The sequence below is a fragment of the Monodelphis domestica genome, chromosome 3, assembly GCF_027887165.1.
Source record: "Monodelphis domestica isolate mMonDom1 chromosome 3, mMonDom1.pri, whole genome shotgun sequence".
Lineage (NCBI taxonomy): Eukaryota > Metazoa > Chordata > Mammalia > Didelphimorphia > Didelphidae > Monodelphis > Monodelphis domestica.
Window position 1 is genome coordinate 402,492,395 of NC_077229.1, and position 22,994 is coordinate 402,515,388.

General features: G+C 38.1%; 2 protein-coding genes across 15 annotated transcripts in view; one reads left to right on the plus strand and one right to left on the minus strand.

Annotated features, from left to right (window-relative positions):
* The window catches only part of FHOD3 (formin homology 2 domain containing 3), a 719,587-nt gene that overhangs the window by 161,837 nt on the left and 534,756 nt on the right, over window positions 1-22,994 (plus strand). The window lies entirely within an intron of this gene.
* On the minus strand, window positions 6,815-22,913 carry LOC130457947 (ATP synthase subunit O, mitochondrial-like). Its single transcript, XM_056820821.1, has 3 exons — window positions 22,737-22,913; window positions 8,029-8,160; window positions 6,815-7,429 (listed from the first exon to the last, which is right to left on the minus strand). Exons 1-3 carry the CDS (start codon window positions 22,911-22,913, stop codon window positions 6,824-6,826), a joined length of 915 nt encoding a protein of 304 aa, XP_056676799.1. The 3' UTR covers window positions 6,815-6,823.

Here is a 22,994-nt window from a genome sequence, read left to right on the forward strand (position 1 = left end):
GCCTTCTGTGCCAGTAATGTTATTGTCAAATAAGATCATGTATTTGAAAGGACTTTGAAATAGTAACATCCTATACAGACAGAAGTTTTCTGTATTACTTTAAAATTATCCCCCCCAAAGACTTCAGAAACAAATTTCAGATTATTTTCATTTTAACATTTAATATTACACTTTCACGGGGGCAGCTGGGTAGCTGGGTAGCTCAGTGGATTGAGAGCTAGCCTTAGAGATGGGAGGTCCTAGGTTCAAATCTGGCCTCAGACACTTCCCAGCTGTGTGACCCTGGGCAAGTCACTTGACCCCCATTGCCTAGCCCTTACCACTCTTCTGCCTTGTAGCCAATACACAGTATTGACTTCAAGACGGAAGGTAAGGGGTTATAAAAATATATATATATATATATACATATATATGTATATATTACACTTTCACAAATCATTATCTGTTATTAAAAAGATGAATATAAATGTCTTATACTTGTATAGCATAATTCTAGTTTTCAAAACACTTTTACACACTGAATAATATTACCCTCACAATTACTTGGGGAGCAGAAGGGAATTGCATTATTTGTGCCAATTTATAAATGAAGAAAGGTAGTTAGGTCGTGCAGTAGAAAGAGTGCCAGGCCTGTAGTCAGGAAGACTCCCTGAGTTCAAATCTGTCCTCAGACACTTATGAGCTATGTAACCCTTGGAAAATCACTTCATCCTTTTTTTTGCCTCAGTTTCCTCATCTGTAAAATGAGCCAGAGAAGGAAGTGGTAAACCACTTTGAAAGAAAACTCCAAATGTGGGGTCATGAAGAAAGAACTGAACAACTTTCTTTTTTTTCTAGATGAAGAAACCAAGAAACTAAAAAAAAAATTCGATGATTACTTTGCCCAAGGTCATGCAGAGAAGCCAGAATTAGAATTCTAGATATCTGAGTTCTCTTTGAAACATCTTTAGCCTTCTTCTCTTTTCAAGATGTGATTGGGAAGATCTGATGTAACTTTTCTGGGATAAAATTCCAGAAGAGTGCTGCCAAAAACATTTAAATAAAATCACACTTGAAAATTTTTACTCTTATTTAAGTAAACTTTAACTGGGCTTCAAAGCACAAATGTTTTGGCTAAGTTTTGGTATGGTTCACAAACTGCCTTAGGACACTAAATCAGCGTAAAAATAAAACCAACTGATTCCATTTTAATAAAGACATTGCCTGCTTTCACTAATGGTTTTACATTTCCCTTCCTTCAGTCCAGATTGCTTGCATATCTCATCTTGACTTCCTTTGATGCCTTCAATTCTAATTTACAATCTACAGTTGCATTTTAAGTTTAGGCATGATAAACATGTACCTACCTAGGAATTAATCTTCTGCCCCTCTACCTACTGAAATGATGACCTTCCTAAAGGACCAAGATCCAAGCTGCTCAAAATAAGGAGAAAGATCTGGACAGGAAAGGCCCAATTCTTTGTAAAGAGAGGTTTGTAGATTGGACTCTGACCTTGGAAATATTGATAGTGTCAGGGATTGTGTGCCCAGCACAGTCCATTGCATACACCATAAATGTTTAAGGAAAGAAGGAATATGAATTGGAAGGAAAGAAAAAATGAAGAAAGGGAAAAAACTAGCTGAATGGGTTATTTCTCTTCAGAAATTAGATTGTGTCATATGTGAGAACCAGCACAATGTTTTCTGTAGGCAACTAAGCCTGCCCATCATTACTTCTCTTTATTTTCTCTTGCCTGAGTAGCAAGTGACTACTCCGCTATCCTCCAGCACCATACATACTCATACCCTTTTCTGTCTAAGGTAGGGTGTTGGGATGGAGAGCTAGCTATCACAGAGACTGGCTCAGTTAAAGCAGTTATTTCCTGTATGAACCCAAGACCTGACATGTAAGGGAATCTGATAATAGGACATATGGAAATGTGTAACTAAAAAGACATATTATATGCTTGCTATTTTGAATTAGGCATAAGGGGGATCAGAGAAGGAGTTCAGACTATATAAATTCAATGTTCTCCAATAATGTTAGTGAGGAAACACAGTTCATTGGCTTGATTAGCTTGGTAAATATATTGGGATACTTGTTTTTATAGGTTCTAGTTTGAAACACTGGTACATAGGACTGGTTAGATTAAAAAAGGATTTTTGCTTTGTTTCACCATAATCTCATGTCTTAAAAAAATTCTAGTTGTCCTTGATTAGAATTTATATTGGCAAATAATGACACACATTGAGCCTCAGTTTCATTGTTTGTAAAATGAAGACAAAAATATCTGTGTCCCGATTATTGTGAAATCAAATTACATATCATATTTGAAATACTACATAAATGCCAGCTATTACCCAGTGTGCCTTAGTGGATAGAGAGCTGGCCTCGGAGTCAAGAAGACTCAAGTTCAAGTTCTATTTTTGACACCTGCTAGTTATGTGACCATGGAAGGTAACTGAACCTTTCAGTGCCCAGGGAATGTTCATTTTCTAAGACTATTAGTTTCAGGGTTCTTGCTGGCATTTATTAAGTGCGGGAAGCTACCACACAAGGGATTGATAAAATCACGGGATTGGACCAAAAAAAAAAAAAGACTATCCATCTCCTCCTTTGCAGTTCCTTATTTTTGATGTGCTGCAGTCTGCTCCTGTTCACCAGATGTCTTTCTGTTGCCCTTTGAGTGATACTCATGCCCTTTCAATGATCCCCAATTCCAGTTCTTCAGAGAATACAGTGTTCTGTGACTCACAGCCATATAATACCACTAGTAGAATATTGGTACCAAAAAGATGAGCCTTTTAAAGTGCAAAATCTGGGTTTATAAGAATAAAATGAGATTGTCTTTTAAGCACCATAAATACTAGCTCTGATGATTATGATGATGACAATGTAGGTGGTATATGTATTTATGGATGTTGATATTTAAAGTGTGGCTTGAATATGGTTCATTAAAATGGAGTGAAGAAAGAGGTGGAGGTTAAGAAGACAAAGAAACTGTGAAGTGAGGGTGCTATGTTATCCACATGTACATTGAAGCTTTGAGGATGTTGACAGGAAATGAGGTGGTAAAAAAGAATATAATCCCAGAACTAACATTATTGAGGAAGGTGGAATGGAATCTTGGAGGTGAGCAAACCATAAAAAAATGGATAAAAAGAGAGCATTATACTTCAATAGAAAAGGAACTGACAAGGTCAGGCAGGGGATTCAGTGTATAGAGAGCCAGGCCTGAAGACAGGAGGTCTTGGGTTCATATCTGGCTTCAGATACTTTATCACCCTGGCCAAGTCACTTAACCCCAATGTTCAGCCCTTACTGCTCATCTGTCTTGGAACTTAGTATCTTTTCTAAGACAAAAGGCAAGGCTTTAAAAAGCATTTACCACCTCATACCTATCAGATTGATCAATATGACAGTAAAGGAAAGTGATAAATGTTGGAGGGCATGTGGCAAAATTGGGACACTAATGCATTGCTGGTGGAATTGTGAACTGCGTCAGCCATTCTGGAAGGCATTTTGGAACTATGTCCCAAGGGCTATAAAACAATAAATACAGTAATAAAAAAAATAACTAGGTCTGTATCCCAAAGTGATAAAAAAGGGGAAAGAACCTGTTTGAACAAAAATGTTTATAGATTCTCTTTTTGTGGTGGCAAAGAATTAAAAATTGAGGGGATGTCCATCAATTGGGGAATGGCTGAACAAAATATGCTATACAATGGTGATGGAATACTATTGTGCTGTAAGGAATGATGAGCATGATGATTTCAGAAAGAGCTGGAAAGACCTACATGGACTGATGCAGAGTGAAATAAGCAGAACCAAGAGATCATTGTACACAGTAAACTCGGCAATATTGTGGAATGATCAACTGTGAAAGGCTTGGCTACTCTCAGCAATACAAAGATCCAGGATAATTCTGAGGGATTTATGACAAAGAATGTTATCCGTCCCCAGAGATAGAACTATTGGAATCAGAATGCAGATGAAAGCATGAAATTTTTTACATGTTTGTTTCAAGATTTTGGTTTTATATGATTATTCTCTTACAAAAATAAACAGTATAGAAATATGTTTTGTGTGATAATACATGTATAATGCAGACTGAATTGATTGCCAGCCCTGGGAGGGAGAAGGGAAGGGAAAGAGGGAGACAATTTGGATCATATAACTTTGGAACCTTATGTGGAAATTTGTCATTACATGTAATTGGTAAAAAACCAAAATATCTTTAAAATAAAAAAGGAGACCATTGAACGATAAAGGCAGAAGTATCACTAGAGAGAAAGGAGTATGTAGACCTTCCCCTTGGCATTGTCAAGGGTAGCAAGATTGAGAGGGAAAGTTTCTTCCTTTGGAGAGGTTTTCATGGAATGTGGTTCTCAGGAGAAATCCAGATTTTCAATGAAGAGCCACAATTATTTCTTTGTCATTTGAACTTAGTTTCATGGTTGCAAGTATTGGGATTTAGAAGCCTAGGCAATCAAATCAAAGGTGGGCAGGTTCTATTGTCAGCTGTAGCTTATGTTGCAGTCAGAAGTGGTCATGCACAATGGGTGAAAAAACAAAAGGAACTAAAAAACTGATATCAAATATAGAATTTCCAGAAATATTCACAGAAGTTTTAAAGTTCAGGAAGACCTAGATGCAAAGCAGTATGAGGAGAGGACTTAACTGGCCTACTTTTTGTCCTGAGGAATCCTAGCTAAGGTGAATCAGTCTTAGCCCTTGTTATAGTCTCTTCATGGGCATACCCATCTTCCTTAAGGGACTTAAAAAACCCCCTTACCTTCTTTCTTAAAATCAATACTAAATATTGGTTCTAAGTCAGAAGATCAATAAGGGCTGGGAAATTAGGTATTAAATGACTTGCTCAGGGTCACAAAGCTAGGAAGTATCTGAAGTCAGATTTGAACCCAAGATGCCCAATCGCTAGACCTGGCTCTCTATCCACTGAGCCAACTAGCTGTGTTGAATAAGGGAGAGTCCAATCTATCCCTTGTTTACCTGAAAAACTTCATATGAAGAAGAGATAAGGATATTACTTCTCTGAAGAAGCTAGTACTTAATCTCTTAAAAGTGAAGGAGCTTTTAACCCTGATGTTTGCATGCTAATGTTAAAAAATGAATTAAGGCTACATTATAGAAAGATGTAGAATTCGATTGCAGCATTCACATTTTGAAACAACCTGGTTGCCAGATCTCTCTTCAAGGCACTGTTTATGTCCAGGGATGTGCTGCAGCTTTAAGTTGAAGGCTTAGTATTGGTGCTAACGTTGGGGATAATTACATATTACATAGTGAAAGGCTAGTGTGTAGGGAGACTTCTTTATCTCTACTCTGTTCCGTCTCATGGCTCCAATTTCATATCCTACTCCAAAGGCATTAGATGAACTGAAAGCCCAAAATATCTCAGTGAAGTCTATGACGGATGCTTAGTTATATCTAGATTGGTAAAGAGTTCATCATTTTTCTTGGGTATCACCCCTGCAGTTATTTCTAGGTTATCTGTGATTTCCCCTTGCTCCAGTAGATATGCCCCCTAAAGGGACTGTGTAGGTAGCTGGAATATAGACTTAGGTATCACAAATTTTGCTTGAAAGGGAGAATTGTTAATAATAACACATATTCCGCTGAGTGTCTTATTTCACCCATGGTTTCCATCACCTGCCTAGCCTAGTATTTTGCTTATAATAGTCACTTAATGCATTTTTTATTGGATTGAATTGATGAAGTCACCTGATGGTAGTAAGTGAAGATGCTGTAATTAGGATGACTCCATTAATCCTTTCTGGTTACAAAGATACTATTTATCACAATGAACAAATGGACTGAATGTTCATTAAGCATTCATGGCAAAATCCTATTGGCATGGAAGTGAATTAGCTCCAATGTCATTCAATTTATAAAAAATGGAAGATATCTTTCTTTGAAAACAAATACCAGGCATTGGCTAATTCACCTGAAGAAAACATTCTAGACATGTGAAGAGAATAAGACAATGTTTTGGTCCTAATGTGCAATAAATTTTGAGTTGAATGGGAAACTTTATCAAGCATCTCTTATAGGGAAAAGAAAGCCGCAGCTGATAAAGAAGCATCACTAAAAGAGGGAAACCTAAACAGTTTTTATTAGCACTGAACTTATGGGTGGAAGGGCAGGAAACTAAAATTCTCAGAATGTTATTTGGTGCTGGAATAGGGAGTGTCAAAATGGCTATTAAAAAAACCCCATGAATTCTTTTTTGCTTTTGGTCTGAGGGACTTAATTATAGACCAATTAGTGTGACAGAATGAAGGGTAATAGTTGATATTTATATAGTCCTTTAAAAATTTCAAAGCTAATCAGACAACAAGCATTTATGGAGCGCTTACTACATGCTGGACACTGTGCTAAGCTCTGGAAATACAGAGAGGCAAAGACATAGTCTCTGGTCTCAAGGAGCTTACATTCAAATGGAGGAGACAGTGTGCAAACAATATATAGAGTGAAAAAAAGATCATCATAGAGGGAAGACACTACTTGTTCATATTAGGATTTTAGTTGTATCTTGAAGGAAATCAAGGCAACCAAGAATCAAAGAACTCTTGGCATAGGGTCAGTCCATGAAAAGGCAGAAGAGAATAGGAATGTCATGTGAGAGGAACAACAACAAGGTTAGCCAATGTATCTCCATCATAGGGTTCACAGAGGAATAATGAAGTACAGAAATACTGGAAATACTTGAAGAGGGAAGGATGGGAATGGCTCTAAGAGACAAATAATTTTTGTTTTGAAATTTTAAAGTACTTTATTGTTTCCACAAATTTTAGAATGAACTGTGGAAAAACATTACTTTTAAACAGATTCCCTCATAATCCTGTTTAGCTTCTGGATCTTGGTTCTTGTGGACATATCCACATATTTCTCTCCTATACGAACAATCATTCCTTCCAAGATTGAAGGATAAGTGTTGGCTTCCATTTTCAGGACTTGACCTTTATGTAGGAAGTTATTCAGGACTGCTTCTAATTCTGAAAGAGTTGAGCTATCTAAAGCAGATGCAGTAGTAACTGAACATGGTAATTCTCCATGATGCACACTCATTATAGTAGAAAATGCTGAAATAATTCTTGGGGTGTTGTTTAAATGACCGTTTTCAGCAAACAATTTCATGAAGTTGGTTGTGATGGGGGAAAACTTTTCTTTTGCTGTTAAGTCATTTAGGTCTGCCATCTTAATGGTATGCTTGATATAGGGATTCATAAAAGAGGCAACTGTTTTGGGTTCCTTCAAAAGTTTTGTTACTCTTATTAACTCCTTTTCAACAGCATCCAGATTATTCTGCTTGGATGCAGCAGAATAAAGAGCAGTGGCATATCGACCTTCTAGCCCATACAATTGAATTGGAGGCCTGACGAGTTTGGCAAATGGTCTGGTCATTGAAGTGGTGAAGCAGCGTATCTGCTAGACTGCCCTGGAGGTAGCAGCTGCTGCCATCTTTTTTCTACTGTGACAAAAGATAATTTTATCATTGATCTTGGAGGTAATGGAGAGCCACCTGCATTTAATGACTAGAGCCATGTTGGTGAACCTATGGAACACATGCTGGAGGGGGGGGTGCTCCTTTCCCCTCTCCACATATGTCTGAGGACATTTTTGACATGACCCACCCCTCTGCCCAGCAGCCCAATGGGAACACTTCCTCCCCAGTCTGGGGGCAAGGAGGGGGGGCTTATATGTGGTGTGAGAGTTGCAATTTGGGCTCTTGGTCTCTAAGGTTTCTAAAAGACTTGCCATCAATGGTCTAGAGCAGTGTTGGCAAAGTATTGGCATGAGTGCTGACTCTGGTACTGGGAGCTGCTTTTCCCAATGCCTGAGGACATTTTTTGCATGCTCTATCCCTCAGTCCAGGCACCCAAAGTAAGCACTTCTTCCCTCTTCTATCTTGGGTAATGTTCTCAGAGAGCTTGAAGTTGCCCTCTGGGCACTTGAACTGAAAAACCTTCATCAAGGCTTGTCTAGAGGGTAATGTGGTCAGAGCTGTGCTTTAGAAAGCTCACTTTGGCGGTTGAGAAGAGGATGCATTCCAGTGGGGATAGAGTTGAGACAGGGAGACCAAGAAGGCATGAGACATTGAAGATCTGCCCCAAGTTGGTGACTGAGTGGAAAGAAGAGAGTTTGTAGGAGACATTCTGGGAAAACAGAAATGATGAGACTTATCAACAGAATAAAGGTATGAGGCCAGTTCAGATGAGGAGTTGAGATGACATCCAGTTTGTGAGCCTTTCATAGGAAACAGGCAAATTCTGTTTTAGACATGTTGAGTGTGCAGTGTATAAAATCATCATTTTGAGATGCTTAGTAGGTATTGGGTGATATCAGATTAGAGGTTAGGGCTGTTTAAATAGTTATGAGAATCATCTTCAGAGAGATGATCATTGAACCAGTGGGAGCTGTTGAGATCATCAGTCAAGATAGTACTGAGGGAGAAAAGGGTCCAAGATGTAGTCTTAACAGATATTTTCAGACAGTGGCCATGAGGACCTAGTAAAAGAGACTGAAGAGGACTAAGTAGGAGAAGAGACAGGAGAGTACAATGTCACAAAATCCTGGATAGAATAGATTTTGCAGAAGAGGTTGATCGAGAGTGTCAAAGGGTTAGAAAGGTCAAGAAGGACACAGCTTGAGAAGAGGTCTTTAAATTTGGCAATTAAGAGATCATTGTTAACTTTGGAGAGAACAGTTCTAATTAAATGATGAGGTCAGAAGCTAAACTACATAGTTTGGAAGAGAGTTAGAGGAGAAGAAGTGGGGACATTGGTTATAGAATATATACAGCATCTTGTTTGATTTTTATAATTCTGGGAGACAGGAACTATAGGTATTATCATCTCTAATTTGTGGATGAAGAAACTGTTTCCTGGAGAGTTTGAATGACTTATCTTTGGTTACTTATGTGGCTAATACTGGCAGTGGGATTTCAACTAAGATCTTCTTGACTCCAGGTCAAGTGCTTTATCTACTTGACCATATTGTCTCTAAATGCTGTATCTAAACTGAAATTGGTTCTATGGTATTTCCTAAGGCAATTCAAGTTTTATATATAACTTGGAGGCTGAGAATCATTCCTGGAGCACAGAATTGACGTAGTTAGAAAAAAGGCACCAAAGCATCTTCAAAAGCCTCTATTTTATTGAATGGTTATCTTTTTTTCATTAATAGTTAGACTCTAATTTGTAGAGTAAGTCTCCATGGGTTGCATCTTGAGCTTTTGTCTTCAGAACATATTCCCTTCCTCCTATAGTTTCTGGTAGGTGCAAACTAGTCATGTTATTTGAATTTCCTTTCCTTTAAAGTTAAGATCTTTCTCCTGGTTTCTTGGGGGAATTCATTGTCAGTGCAATAGTTAAATTTAACTTCTGTATATCTTGGAGTATGTAATATATAATTTTTATTTTTTTGGATCTGATCTGTGGATTCTTTGAATTCAACTTTGTTTTTCTGTGTTTTGAAGTTTTGGGCAGTTTTCTTGTATTATTTATTACATTATGGTGTTCATGTTTTTTGACTTGTGTTCTTCTGGAATATCTGTAACCCTTAAGTTGTCTCTACACATTTTATCTTTGAGGTAAATGCTTTATTTCCATGCCCTTCCTTTCTGTTCCTCTTATTCCATATTTTTCTTTACTTCTGGGTATTTTCCTTCCAAATCAGTCTTCTTTTTATTTCTTTGGTAAGAGCCTTCTCTGTGGATTTAGGCCTTTTTTATTTTGTCAATTATTTTTGCTGTGCAGGCCAAAAAATTTAAATTTTACTAGCCCTTTTAGCAATTCATGAATATCCTGCCTGGTTCTGTGCTATCTTGGGAATCTCTGGGGCCCTCTACCTCATTAGATGTTGATTTATTTTCTTTTGTCTTGTAATTCATAGATGCCTGGGCTCTTTTACTTAATCTGTAGGCCACATTCTCTTCTGTTTTTAATATCTTCCCCTTTTGGTTTATATGCTTATGTCCAAGGTTTTTAACTGAGTTTTTCCTTAGTGTAATTTCAGTCTTTTCCTCCCTGATAGTACCTGATTGCTAACATTTCCACTTCCTCTCCTTTATTGATAGTTTCCTTGGGAGTGGGACCTGTGTGTGTGTGTGTGTGTGTGTGTGTGTGTGTGTGTGTGTGTGTGTGTGTGTGTGTGTGTGTGTGTAACACTGGGCTCTTTCCTTTTTGGGTTTCTATAGCACTGAGAGGAAGGGGAAAGTTAGGGTTGAATTCTATTGTAAACTTGTGGGTCAACTTGCCTAGCCCTGCTACTGCATGATGAATAATAGGGGAAGGGGACCTGAAGGAGTGCTAATGAATCATCTTCTTTACTTTTAATTCATTGAATTATCTCACTTGGATTCTTGGTGCCTCACTTTGTGGAGATAATGGAACTTACTTTAACTTTTGCAAATAACTATGATTTTGGAAAGGTTTAAAAGCTCGTGATGTTGGAAGAAAATATCTAGTTGCCCTGCTTGTTCTTCACATGACCCAGAACTTGAAAATGGGTTCTTTATGGAACACTGAAAATTATAACAGCATGTAAGGGTCTTTTACCTATAAGGACCTAAATATTCCTAAATCTGGAAAGAACCTTAGAGATTAGCTAACATCCAATCTTTTAACTTTTTTGCCGGAGGAAACTGAAGCCTAGAGTAGTTAAGTGATTTGCCAATTATCATAGTGCAATGAATGACAGAATAGTTTTGAACCCAAGTTCCATGGTATTCTTTTCTCTCTTATAAGAACTTTGGAATGTAAATGAATTTGTAAACTTGGAATGCAACATGTCAGAAGTTTGTATGTATGTAAGTTTTTAAATTAAAGTTATTGATAGCTTCTATAGCATTGATCTCAATCAGATTTGAAGCTGTAATCAACAGTAGTCTCTCCCTTACATATCAAATATCATTTCTATTAAAATTATGTTATATAAATAACAAAAATAGGTCTTTGCTTTACAAATGTCTAGTTCCCATACAATCTTATGAAGAATTATTGTGGCACCTAATTTGCTAGGAAAGAGTACTAGACACACATGCCTTACCTTTGTAATATTGCCACAATGATATCACAAAGAAAATTTAATGAAATCCCATGGCAGAGTGACAAAACCTTACTGTAATACCAGCAATTCAGTTGATAGCCCATTTACTACATTTGTAATATTGTTCCTGTGTGAATAATTATCCCCATAATTAGTATCTCAATTAGCATTGTGCTTTTAAAAACCCAGGCCATATTAGACAGGGTTCTGTAGTCACAGAGGAGTATCTAGCTCTTAGTTGATGCTTACTCTTGGGCAGTAGCTTTTTATAGCTCCTGTTAATCTGATTTTCATAGATTAGAGGATGTTGTGTTTTAGCCATATATTATAATAGCCAGATAGTATCTTTTTGATGCTTTTGGTAAAATTTCTGAGTTTTCTTCCTCATTTTAATTCTCTCATATTAAATTCTTTTTAAATAAAATTATTTTTTTTGTTGCTGACTTTATTGAAGGGCTTTGCAAACCATAAAATGCTATATAAATGCTAGTAGTAGTTGTATGTAGTTTTATCTTGTTAAGCATCAGCATAGTAGTTTCTTTTATTTTTTATTTTTTTTTTTTGGAGAATTTTTTTCTTTAATAATGATAAAAGTATGAGCCAAGAAAATTCTTACTGAGTGTGGTTTACTGGAAAATTGATGGAATTCTCTGCTCCCTACCTTAACAAGGTTGCAATTAAGAGCTTAGCTGTTTGCCCCTCCGGTATTTGATGCCTTTGAAAACTAATGATAATAAATTTGATTAATGTATTTTTTTTAATTTTAAGGACAATTATTTCCCTATGTACCCTTCTTCTACTCCTTAGTTTTGGTTCTTCTTCATTTCTCATAACAAATAAAATCAGTCAAACAAAATCAACTAATGCAGCAATATATGTGTCGATGTTTTCCATATTGAGAATTTATAGTCATCTAACCCCTGGATTCAGTATTGATCACTGCAGTTTTCTGAGTTCATTGACCTAGTTGTATTATTTTCAATTTTTTTTGCTATGATTGTTAAATGTATTGCGCTACTGAATTCTGTAACAATTCAGTCTTCTCATGCTTCTCTGAATCCCTCATATTCATCTTTTCTTTTTTTTTTAATATATTTTATTTGATCATTTCCAAGCATTATTCGTTAAAGACATAGATCATTTTCTTTTCCTCCCCCCCCCCACCCCCCATAGCCGACGCGTAAGTCCACTGGGCATTAGATGTTTTCTTGATTTGAACCCATTGCTTTGTTGATAGTATTTGCATTAGAGTGTTCATTTAGAGTCTATCCTCTGTCATGTCCCCTCAACCTCTGTATTCAGGCAGTTGCTTTTTCTCGGTGTTTCCACTCCCATAGTTTATCCTTTGCTTATGAATGGTGTTTTTTTCTCCTGGGTCCCTGCAAGTTGTTCAGGGACATTACACCACCACCAATGGAGAAGTCCATTACGTTCGATGATACCACAGTGTGTTTGTCTCTGTGTACAATGTTCTCCTGGTTCTGCTCCTCTCGCTCTGCATCACTTCCTGGAGGTTGTTCCAGTCTCCATGGAACTTCTCCACTTTATTATTCCTTTTAGCACAATAGTACTCCATCACCAACATATACCACAGTTTGTTCAGCCATTCCCCAATTGAAGGGCATCCCCTCGTTTTCCAGTTTTGGGCCACCACAAAGAGCGCGGCTATGAATATTTTTGTACAAGTCTTTGTGTCCATTATCTCTTTGGGGTACAGACCCAGCAGTGCTATGGCTGGGTCAAAGGGTAGATATTCTTTTGTCGCCCTTTGGGCATAGTTCCAAATTGCCCTCCAGAATGGTTGGATCAGTTCACAGCTCCACCAGCAATGAATTAATGTCCCTATTTTGCCACATCCCCTCCAGCATTCATTACTTTCCTTTGCTGTTATGTTAGCCAATCTGCTAGGTGTGAGGTGATACCTCAGAGTTGTTTTGATTTGCATCTCTCTGATTATAAGAGATGTAGAACACTTCTTCATGTGCTTGTTAATAGTTTTGATTTCTTTATCTGAGAACTGCCTATCCATTTCCCTTGCCCATTTATCAATTGGAGAATGGCTTGATTTTTTGTACAATTGATTTAGCTCATTATAAATATGAGTAATTAAACCTTTGTCAGAGGTTTCTATGAAGATTTTTTCCCAATTTGTTGTTTCCCTTCTGATTTTAGTTATATTGGTTTTGTTTGTACAAAAGCTTTTTAGTTTGATGTAGTCAAAATTATTTATTTTACATTTTGTGATTCTTTCTATATCTTGCTTGGTTTTAAAGCCTTTCCCCTCCCAAAGGTCTGACATGTATACTATTCTGTGTTTACCCAATTTACTTATGGTTTCCTTCTTTATGTTTAAGTCACTCACCCATTTTGAATTTATCTTGGTGTAGGGTGTGAGGTGTTGATCTATTCCTAGTCTCTCCCACACTGTCTTCCAATTTTCCCAGCAGTTTTTATCGAATAGTGGATTTTTGTCCCAAAAGCTGGGATCTTTGGGTTTATCGTATACTGTCTTGCTGAGGTTGCTTTCCCCCAGTCTATTCCACTGATCTTCCTTTCTGTTTCTTAGCCAGTACCAAATTGTTTTGATGACTGCTGCTTTGTAATATAGTTTTAGGTCAGGGACTGCAAGGCCCCCATCATATGTGTTTTTTTTCATTATTTCCCTGATTATCCTTGATCTTTTGTTCTTCCAAATGAACTTTGTTATGGTTTTTTGTAAATCAGTGAAGAAGTATTTTGGTAGTTCAATGGGTATGGCACTAAATAGATAAATAAGTTTGGGTAGGATGGTCATTTTTATTATATTGGCTCGTCCTATCCATGAGCAGTTAATGTTTTTCCATTTGTTCAAGTCTAGTTTTAGTTGTGTGGCGAGTGTTTTGTAGTTGTGTTCATATAGTTCCTGTGTTTGTCTTGGGAGGTAGATTCCTAGGTATTTTATTTTGTCTAAGGTGATTTTGAATGAGATTTCTCTTTCTAGTTCTTGCTGCTGAGCTGTGTTGGAGATATATAGAAAAGCTGATGATTTATGTGGGTTTATTTTGTATCCTGCAACTTTGCTAAAGTTGTTGATTATTTCAATTAGCTTTTTGGTTGAATCTCTAGGATTCTTTAAGTAGACCATCATGTCATCCGCAAAGAGTGATAACTTGGTCTCCTCCTTGCCTATTTTGATGCCTTCAATTCCTTTATCTCCTCTAATTGCTACTGCTAGTGTTTCTAGTACAATGTCAAATAGTAGAGGTGATAATGGGCATCCTTGTTTCACTCCTGATCTTATTGGGAATGCATCTAGTTTATCCCCATTGCAGATGATATTAGCTGTTGGTTTTAGATAAATACTGTTTATTATTTTTAGGAATGACCCTTCTATTCCTATGCTTTCTAGTGTTTTTAATAGGAATGGGTGTTGTATTTTATCAAAGGCTTTTTCTGCATCTATTGAAATAATCATGTGATTCTTGCTAGTTTGCTTGTTGATGTGGTCAATTATGTGGATGGTTTTCCTAATGTTGAACCAGCCCTGCATCCCTGGTATAAATCCTACTTGATCATGGTGAATGATCCTTCTGATCACTTGCTGGAGTCTTTTTGCTAGTATCCTATTTAAGATTTTTGCATCTATATTCATTAGGGAGATTGGCCTATAGTTTTCTTTCTCTGTTTTTGACCTGCCTGGTTTTGGAATCAGTACCATGTTTGTGTCGTAAAAGGAGTTTGGTAGAACTCCCTCTTTGCTTATTATGTCAAATAGTTTGTATAGTATTGGGATTAACTGTTCTCTGAATGTTTGATAGAATTCACAGGTGAATCCATCAGGCCCTGGGGACTTTTTCTTAGGAAGTTCTTTGATGGCTTGTTGGATTTCAATTTCTGATATGGGATTATTTAGGAATTCTATTTCCTCTTCTGTTAGTCTAGGCAGTTTGTATTTTTGTATATATTCATCCATTTCTCCTAAATTGGTGTATTAATTGCCATATAATTGGGCAAAGTAATTTCTAATGATTGCCTTAATTTCCTCCTCATTGGAGGTGCTGTCCCCCTTTTCATCTTTAATGCTGTGAATTTGCTTTTCTTCCTTCCTTTTTTTAACTAGATTGACCAGTACCTTGTCTATTTTGTTTGTTTTTTCAAAGTACCAGCTTCTTGTCTCATTTAGTAGATCAATAGTTCTATCACTTTCGATTTTATTAATTTCTCCCTTAATTTTTAGGATTTCTAATTTGGTTTTCTGCTGGGGGTTTTTAATTTGATCGCTTTCCAGTTTTTTCATTTGCATTTCCAATTGATTGATCTCTGCTCTCCCTTGTTTGTTAATATAAGCATTCAGGGATATGAATTTACCTCTGATTACCGCTTTGGCTGCATCCCAAAAGGTTTGAAAGGATGTTTCGCCATTGTCATTTTCCTCGATGAAATTATTAATTGTTTCTATGATTTCTTCTTTAACTAAACGGTTTTGGAGTATCATATTGTTTAATTTCCAATTGGTTTTAGGTTTGGTTTTCCATGTACCATTACTAATCATTATTTTTATTGCCTTGTGATCTGAGAAGGCTGCATTCATTATTTCTGCTTTTCTGCATTTGTGTGCTATGTTTCTGTGACCTAATGTATGGTCAATTTTTGTGAATGTGCCATGTGGTGCTGAGAAGAAGGTGTATTCCTTTTTATCCCTATTTATTTTTCTCCATATGTCTATTAATTCTAATTTTTCTAAGATTTCATTCACTTCTTTTACCTCTTTCTTATTTATTTTTTGATTTGATTTATCTAAATTTGATAATGGTTGGTTTAAGTCTCCCACTAGTATGGTTTTATTGTCTATTTCTTCCTTCAATTCTCCTAGTTTCTCCATTAGAAATTTGGGTGCTATATTATTTGGTGCATACATATTGATTAATGATATTTCCTCATTGTCTATAGTCCCTTTTAACAAAATATAATTACCTTCCCTATCCCTTTTGATCAGGTCTATTTTTGCATTGGCTTTATCAGATATCATGATTACCACTCCTGCCTTCTTTCTATCAGTTGAAGCCCAGAAGGTCTTACTCCATCCTTTAATTCTGACCTTGTGGGTGTCAACCCGCCTCATGTGTGTTTCTTGAAGACAACATATGGTAGGGTTTTGGATTCTAATCCATTCTGCTATTCGTCTACGTTTTATGGGTGAGTTCATCCCATTCACGTTCAAAGTTATGATTGTCATTTGTGGACTCCCTGGCATTTTGATTGCCTTCCCTAATTCTAACCTTTTCTTCTTCGGCTCTACCTTTTAGTCCAGTGATTTACTTTGAAACAGTCCCCCTTGTCCCCTCCCTTGATGTTTCCCTTTTTAGTCCCTCCCTTTTTGTTCCCTCCCCCTCCCCCCTCTCTTTCCCTCCCTTTTTGTTCTCCCTCTCCCCCTCCCCCCCTTGGTTTTCCCTTCTCCTTACCCTTGTTGGGTAAGATAGAATTCAAGATCCCAATGGATCTGGATGTTTTTCCCTCTCAGAGCTGATTTCCCTGAGATTGAGGTTTAAGTACCCCCCCCCCCCTCTCTTCCTCTCCTTCTTATAGGAGTTTTCTTCCCCTCCCCTTCCCATGTGAATCTTTGTGTGAGAATGATTATTCTATTTGGTCTTTCTTTACCCCCTATTTATACATTACATTTTTTCCCCCACATGTTAGTATACATAGGTTGATATAAATGTAGTCCTTATAGAAGAGAGTTTGAGTAAAAGAAGAAGATAACATTTTCCCCTTTCCTTAATATTTACCTTTTCAGGTATTCCTTGCTCTTTGATTTTCGGTATCAAACTTTCCACAGAGCTCTGGTCTTTTCTTTGCAAAAAGTTGGAAGTCTTCTATTTTGTTGAATGCCCATACTTTCCCTTGGAAGTATATAGTCAGTTTTGCTGGGTAGCTGATTCTTGGTTGGAGACCCAGCTCTCTTGCCTTTCTGAAGATCATGTTCCATGCCTTACGATCATTCAGAGTAGAACTTGCAAGGTCTTGGGTGACCCTGATTGGCATTCCTTTATATCTAAATTGTCTTTTTCTGGCTTCCTGTAGGATTTTTTCTTTTGTTTGATAGCTTTGGAATTTGGCAATTACATTCCTGGGAGTTGTCTTTTGGGGGTTTAGTGTAGAAGGTGTTCTGTGAGCTCTGTCAGTGGCTGTATTGCCCCCTTGTTCTAGAATCTCTGGGCAATTTTCTTTGATTATATCTTGTATCACCATGTCCAGTTTGGTGTTTATTTCTGGCTTTTCTGGGAGTCCAATTATTCTTAAATTATCCCTTCTCCCCCTATTTTCCAGATCTATCACCTTGTCGGTGAGATATTTTATGTTCTCTTCTAATTTCTTGGTATTTTGGCTTTGCTTTATTGATTCTTGCTCTTTTACACGATCGTTGTCTTCCAGCTGCCTGATTCTGGCCTTTAAAGCCTGGTTTTCTTTTACAGTTTGGTCAAACTGGTTTTGTAGATGCGTGAATTTCTTTTGCATTATTTCCAACTTTTCCTCCCAGAAGGCTTCCATCTTTTTGGTCATTTCTGATTCAAATTCTTCATAGGTTTGTGGAGAGTTTCCATTTCCTTTGGAAGGTTTTGGAGCATTTTCTTTTATATTATCTTCTGTCTGCTCTGTATTTTGTATTTTGGCTCCATAGAATGTGTCCAAAGTCACCCCTTTCTTCTTATTTTTCTTGGTATTTTGGGGCTTCTGTGGTTCTGTGGAGTTTGCCATTTCTGAATGTGGAGGATTAGCTTTTCTTATCTCTGGTGATCCGAGGCTTTAGTCCTGGGCAGATGTTGGTTCTATGAGCTTTCCCTGGGTTAAACTGAATATGCCTCACTGGAACTGGAATGGAAGGGTCAGACCACGAGGCCACACTCTCCCCCTAGCTCGCTTTCCGGAAGTTGCCTTCAGAATCGCTGGCCGTGAGGCTGTTTCGTAGGCCTGCGGGGGGGATGGGCTGCAGCTTTCCCAAGCTCTAGGGCAAGGACTTTCACTGCGACTTGGATAGCAGGATCCAGCCGTGAGGCTGTCTTGCCCGCCCTGAGGGTTGCTGTTGTTTCGACCAGCTCTCTGCAGCGGAAGCCCCAGGCAGTAACTTTCACCGGGACTGTAGAAGGCCCTGAGGGTTCTGCTCTCTGAGCCCGGCCGGGCTGCGGCTTCCGGGAGCCTTGGACTCTGCGCTCCTACCCCTGAGGTCCGAGTGATCTCGGGTTCTGGCTTTTAAGGGGAGCCGTACCTTTTGAACCGGGTCCAGGTCCAGGAGGAGGGTTCCCAGGGTCTGTGCTGTTGATCGTTTTGAATTTCGGCGCCTTAGGAGCTTATCGTTTGAGATCGGTCGGGAAGAGTTTTCAGGAGATCTGAGCTTTAGCTTTCTCTAAGCCGCCATCTTAACCGGAAGTCTCATAGTAGTTTCTTTTAAAGGCAAGAAAGGTAAAACTCATTGCAATTATACATATATTTACATGCAGATATAAATGTACATATACACATAGTTATACAAAACAAATCTCTGCATTAACCATGTCAAAAAAAGAAAGAAAAGAAAGAGAAGAAAATATATTTCAATCTATACTTTGAGTCTGTCAGTTCTCTATCTAGAACGAGATAGCATGTTTCAACATGAGTCCTTTGGAATTGTAGGTTGGTCATTGTGTTGATCAGTTACTAAGTTTCAAGAGAGAGACTAGGGATGGATGTATTCTGAGTGGAGCTGGGGAAAAATGTCCTTTTTTATTAAAATTATCTTAAAACAAAGTGGGGCTTTTTCTGTGAGCCATCTTGTAGAGAGAGATTTAAACCTATGGAAACTGATGAAATGGCTAAGGGACAGTATAGAGAGTCACTGTTCAAGAGGAGAGACTTGAGGCAGAAAGGCTAACCCATGGACTATTGCAGTTATTAATATGTCAACTGATGAAGGCTTGTACCAGTGCATTGATAATGTCAGAGGAAAGAAGACATATATGAGAAACAAGACAATTGCTTGGATATATTGAGTGAGAGTGAGAAGTTGTGGAAAACTTGTAGGTTACAGTCCTGGATGATTGGAAGTTTGGTCATAATTTTCTCTCTCCCTCTCCCTCTCCCTCTCCCTCCCTCCCTCCCTCCCTCCCTTCCTCCCTCCCTCCCTCCCTCCCTCCCTCCCTCCCTCCCTCTCTCTCTCTCTCTCTCTCTCTCTCTCTCTCTCTCTCTCTCTCTCTCTCTCTCTCTCTCTCTCTCTCTCTCTCTCTCTTTCTCTCTCTCTCAAAACCTGTAAAAATAATGACCTGGCCATTAAAAGGGGAGACTATTAAAAGGGGAGCTTTAAAATGTGTCTTTCTGGAATTGGCCAGGAAAACATATGATAAAATCCTGAGACATTGCTGCTTTCCTTTGTTTGGATGTAGGGAAAAAAAAACAAGAAAGATAGTTTGAGGCAGGAAAATAAAGTCAAAGTTTCCTAAAGAATTTTGAATCCAACTATCTCACTTCACAGATGAGTAAACTGATGTCCTAAGAAGTTAAAAGATTTACTAAAGGTCACAAAATAAATGCCAGAGCTGGGACTGAAACCCAGGACCTCTGAATACAAAGATGATAACCTTCCCATTTTGCCATATGGAAATATAATGAGCAAAACAAAGCAAGATGGGCAAACAGAGTTATCTTGCAGGTGTAGACAGCCCTGGATTAATAATACACAATTTGTCACCTTTATTGATCAATCAATCAACAAGAATATAATTAGTGTTCACTGTGTACCAGGCATTTAAGATAAAAGGAAACGTTAAAGCAGTCCCTGTTCTCAAGGAACTTACATATTAACTAGGGACACAACTTATATATAAATAGATAGAAACAAGAAACATATAAAATAGAAAGAAGACCACCTTTGAGAGGAAGACTTAGTAAATGAAGAAACTGGGAAAAGTCTCATGTGGAAAGTATAGAGTTTGAGCTGAGTCTTGATGGAATCCAAGTGTTCTAAGTAGTAGAAGTAAGAAGGGAGAGCATTCTTGGCATGGGAGACAGACACTAGAAAGGTGCAGATACTGGAAATGTAGGATCCCAGGCAAGAAATCACACATAGGCCAGTGTAGTTGGATCATAGAATGTATAGAAAGGAGGGAGCAAAGTATGAGAATACTGGAAATATAGGAGGGGGCTAAGTTTTGAAGCATTTAAAAGCCAAAAGAAGAATTATATTTGGTCTTAGAGGTCATAGGGAATCCTTGTAGTTTATTGTCCAGATTGGGGTGGAGATAGAGGAGGGCATGACCTGGTCAGACCAAAATCAATTTGGCCTAAGAGGAGGATGGATTGTAGTGGGGTGAGACTTGAGGCAGGGGGATCAATTAAAAGGCTCTCGTAATAATCTAGATGAGAGGTGATGAAGACCTGAACTAATGTGGTGACTGGGCGAGTGGAATCAAAGGGATATATGGGAGAAATGGGACAGTAGAAATGACAAGATTTGGCAAAACCTGTTGGATATGTAGGGTGGCTGAGAGTGAAGAGCTGAGGATGATGTCAAATTTGATAATCTGGATGGCTGAGAAAATAGTAATGAAAACAATTATAAAGTAGTTTGGGAAAGGGGAGGGATTGGAGTATGTATGAATGGGCAATTTTGGACTTATTGAATTTTAAGATATCTTTTGGATATCTAGTTTGAAATTCCAATTAGGCAACTGATAATGGTTTCAAAGCTTAGAAGAGAGACTAGAGCTGAAAATGTAAGTCTGGGAATTATCTTCATAGTGGTGATAATTGAACCCAGGGGAACTGAGGAGATGACCAAATGAGATGGTCTAGAAAGAAAAGAGGGGTGCTTAGGAGAGTCTTGAGGACATTCACATTTAGAGGCATAAGAATGAGCATACAGTAAAAGACTGTATATAGGAATGGTTATGGCTCTTCTTTCCTTGTTAAACTCTTAGGGAACAGGCTGAAAATTATTTAATGCTTGGATAAAGGTTGTGTGAGAGAGAAAATGCAGAGACTTTTGGAAGGAGCTCCACCAGGCTTTCCTTCCCAAAGTCTCTGGATTTTCTCTCTCTCACAAGGTACACTATAGATAAAAGTCCAAATTCCTTAGCCTAGCATTCAAGGCCCACCTCAAACCCCCAGTTTGTCATTCACCAATCTTTACTGACTTATTTTTCATTGATTTCTTGGGTAGTTTCAGGGATGGAGACTCATAGGTGATTTCATTAGTTTAGTTTAGGGAACTTTCAGGGGAGGAGTGGGCAGCCAGGTGACTCAATAGATAGAGTGGCAGGCCTGAAGTCAAGAAGACTCATCTGTATGGGTTCAAATTCAAATTGACCCTGGGCAAGTCCCTTCACTCCTGTTTGCCTCAGTTTCCCCATGAAGCTGGAGAAGGAAATGGCAAACTTCTTCAGTATCTTTGCCAACAAAATCCCAAATGGTGTCATGAAGATTCAAGACACAGCTGGAAATAACTGAACAATGACGAGAGAAGAAGGATCTCTCTCTTCTAGTACAGGCTGGTACCTACTCTTCAATTTATAGTCTAACATCTAACATCTAACATAGTAGTCTCTTGGTAACCGAGGATGATGATTGTCTTTGTGCGCTTTCATCTGTGATGTAGATGAGTGTGCACAAAGACACTTACTTGTCAAGAACAAAGGGGTAAGCTGGCCCCTAAAACTCTCCAGTGCAGCCCAACCAGATTAAAATATGTGGGAACTATTTAACAAAATAAATAAAAATATAGCAGAACATAGATAATATTAACCTGAGGTTTTCTAAGTCAGTATGCAGTTATGCATCCAACAAGGATCCTTATATACAGTTAAGTGTTCTCTCTCTCTCCTTCCCCACTTTCTATTTGATTGAAGTAGAAGAACTTGACTCATACAATCAGGATGTCTCAGAAGTTGGATCCTTGAACCCAGATCTTTTTTTACTTTTTTACTTCAAGTTCAGTTCTCTGCCCTCTAATTTCCTCTTGCTGTATGTTCTGTGCACCAATTACTGAGTTATTCACCATTCCACTCTACACTCCCTTTCTTCCCCCTTAAAATTCAATCCATCTTTTAAGTCCTAGCTCACATGTGACTTTTTCTACAATGCCACAATGGCTTCCTCAACACACTTCTCCTCTGTCCCAAGCTAGAAGAAATCTTTCCTTTGATTTGTGTTAGCATGTTGGCTCTCTCTTATGCATTTATTGTTTTGTGATTGTATTGTCAGGTCCTTTAGGCAGAGAACATAGTGCTGTGTTTTGGTTGCCCTCAATTAAAGGCTTGCTATTGAATTTGTTAAATAGGATTTTGTGGACTAGGCTGGGAAAGTAATCATTATTGATGACATTATTTCTGGGCCTCATGAGTTATAAGCAATTGAATTAACTCTTGGACTGCAGGTTTTTAGTTGGATACTGCCAAAGGATGATAAACCTCATTATGTATGATAAACCCATTAAGGCTTATGATATTTTGACAGTTTGGTAACATTTTCTTTCATCTTCACAATTTTACTAATCTAATTTTTCTTTATTTTTATGTTAGTTTTGTCCTTTTGTTGTTTTGTCTTCCCAAAGGATTTAAAAAAAAAAAACAAAACCAAATCAGGATTATGCTACTTGCTTCCTTACCTTCTACTTCAGCAGGGATCTGGACCTCCATGGAAGAGCAAAAAACCTGCTTTCAGACCCTTTCCTTGATACGCCTTTATTGTCCACATGGAGCAGAACACAGAAGGCAGAACCAATTTTTTCCCTCCCAGGGACTGTGGAGGCATAGAAAGGGGCGTGATGTGGTTTTAGAAGCTGGAGCACAGCTCCCCCAGAGTGCTCAGGGAACATTCCACAGCATGGATACAGCCCAGGAACTTGCGTGGGCATGCCGTAGCTTATATTGTTTCTGCCAGGGGGAAGCAGTGGTTCTCTTCCCTGTTCTCCCCCCACTCTTGTTGTCTGGTGTGG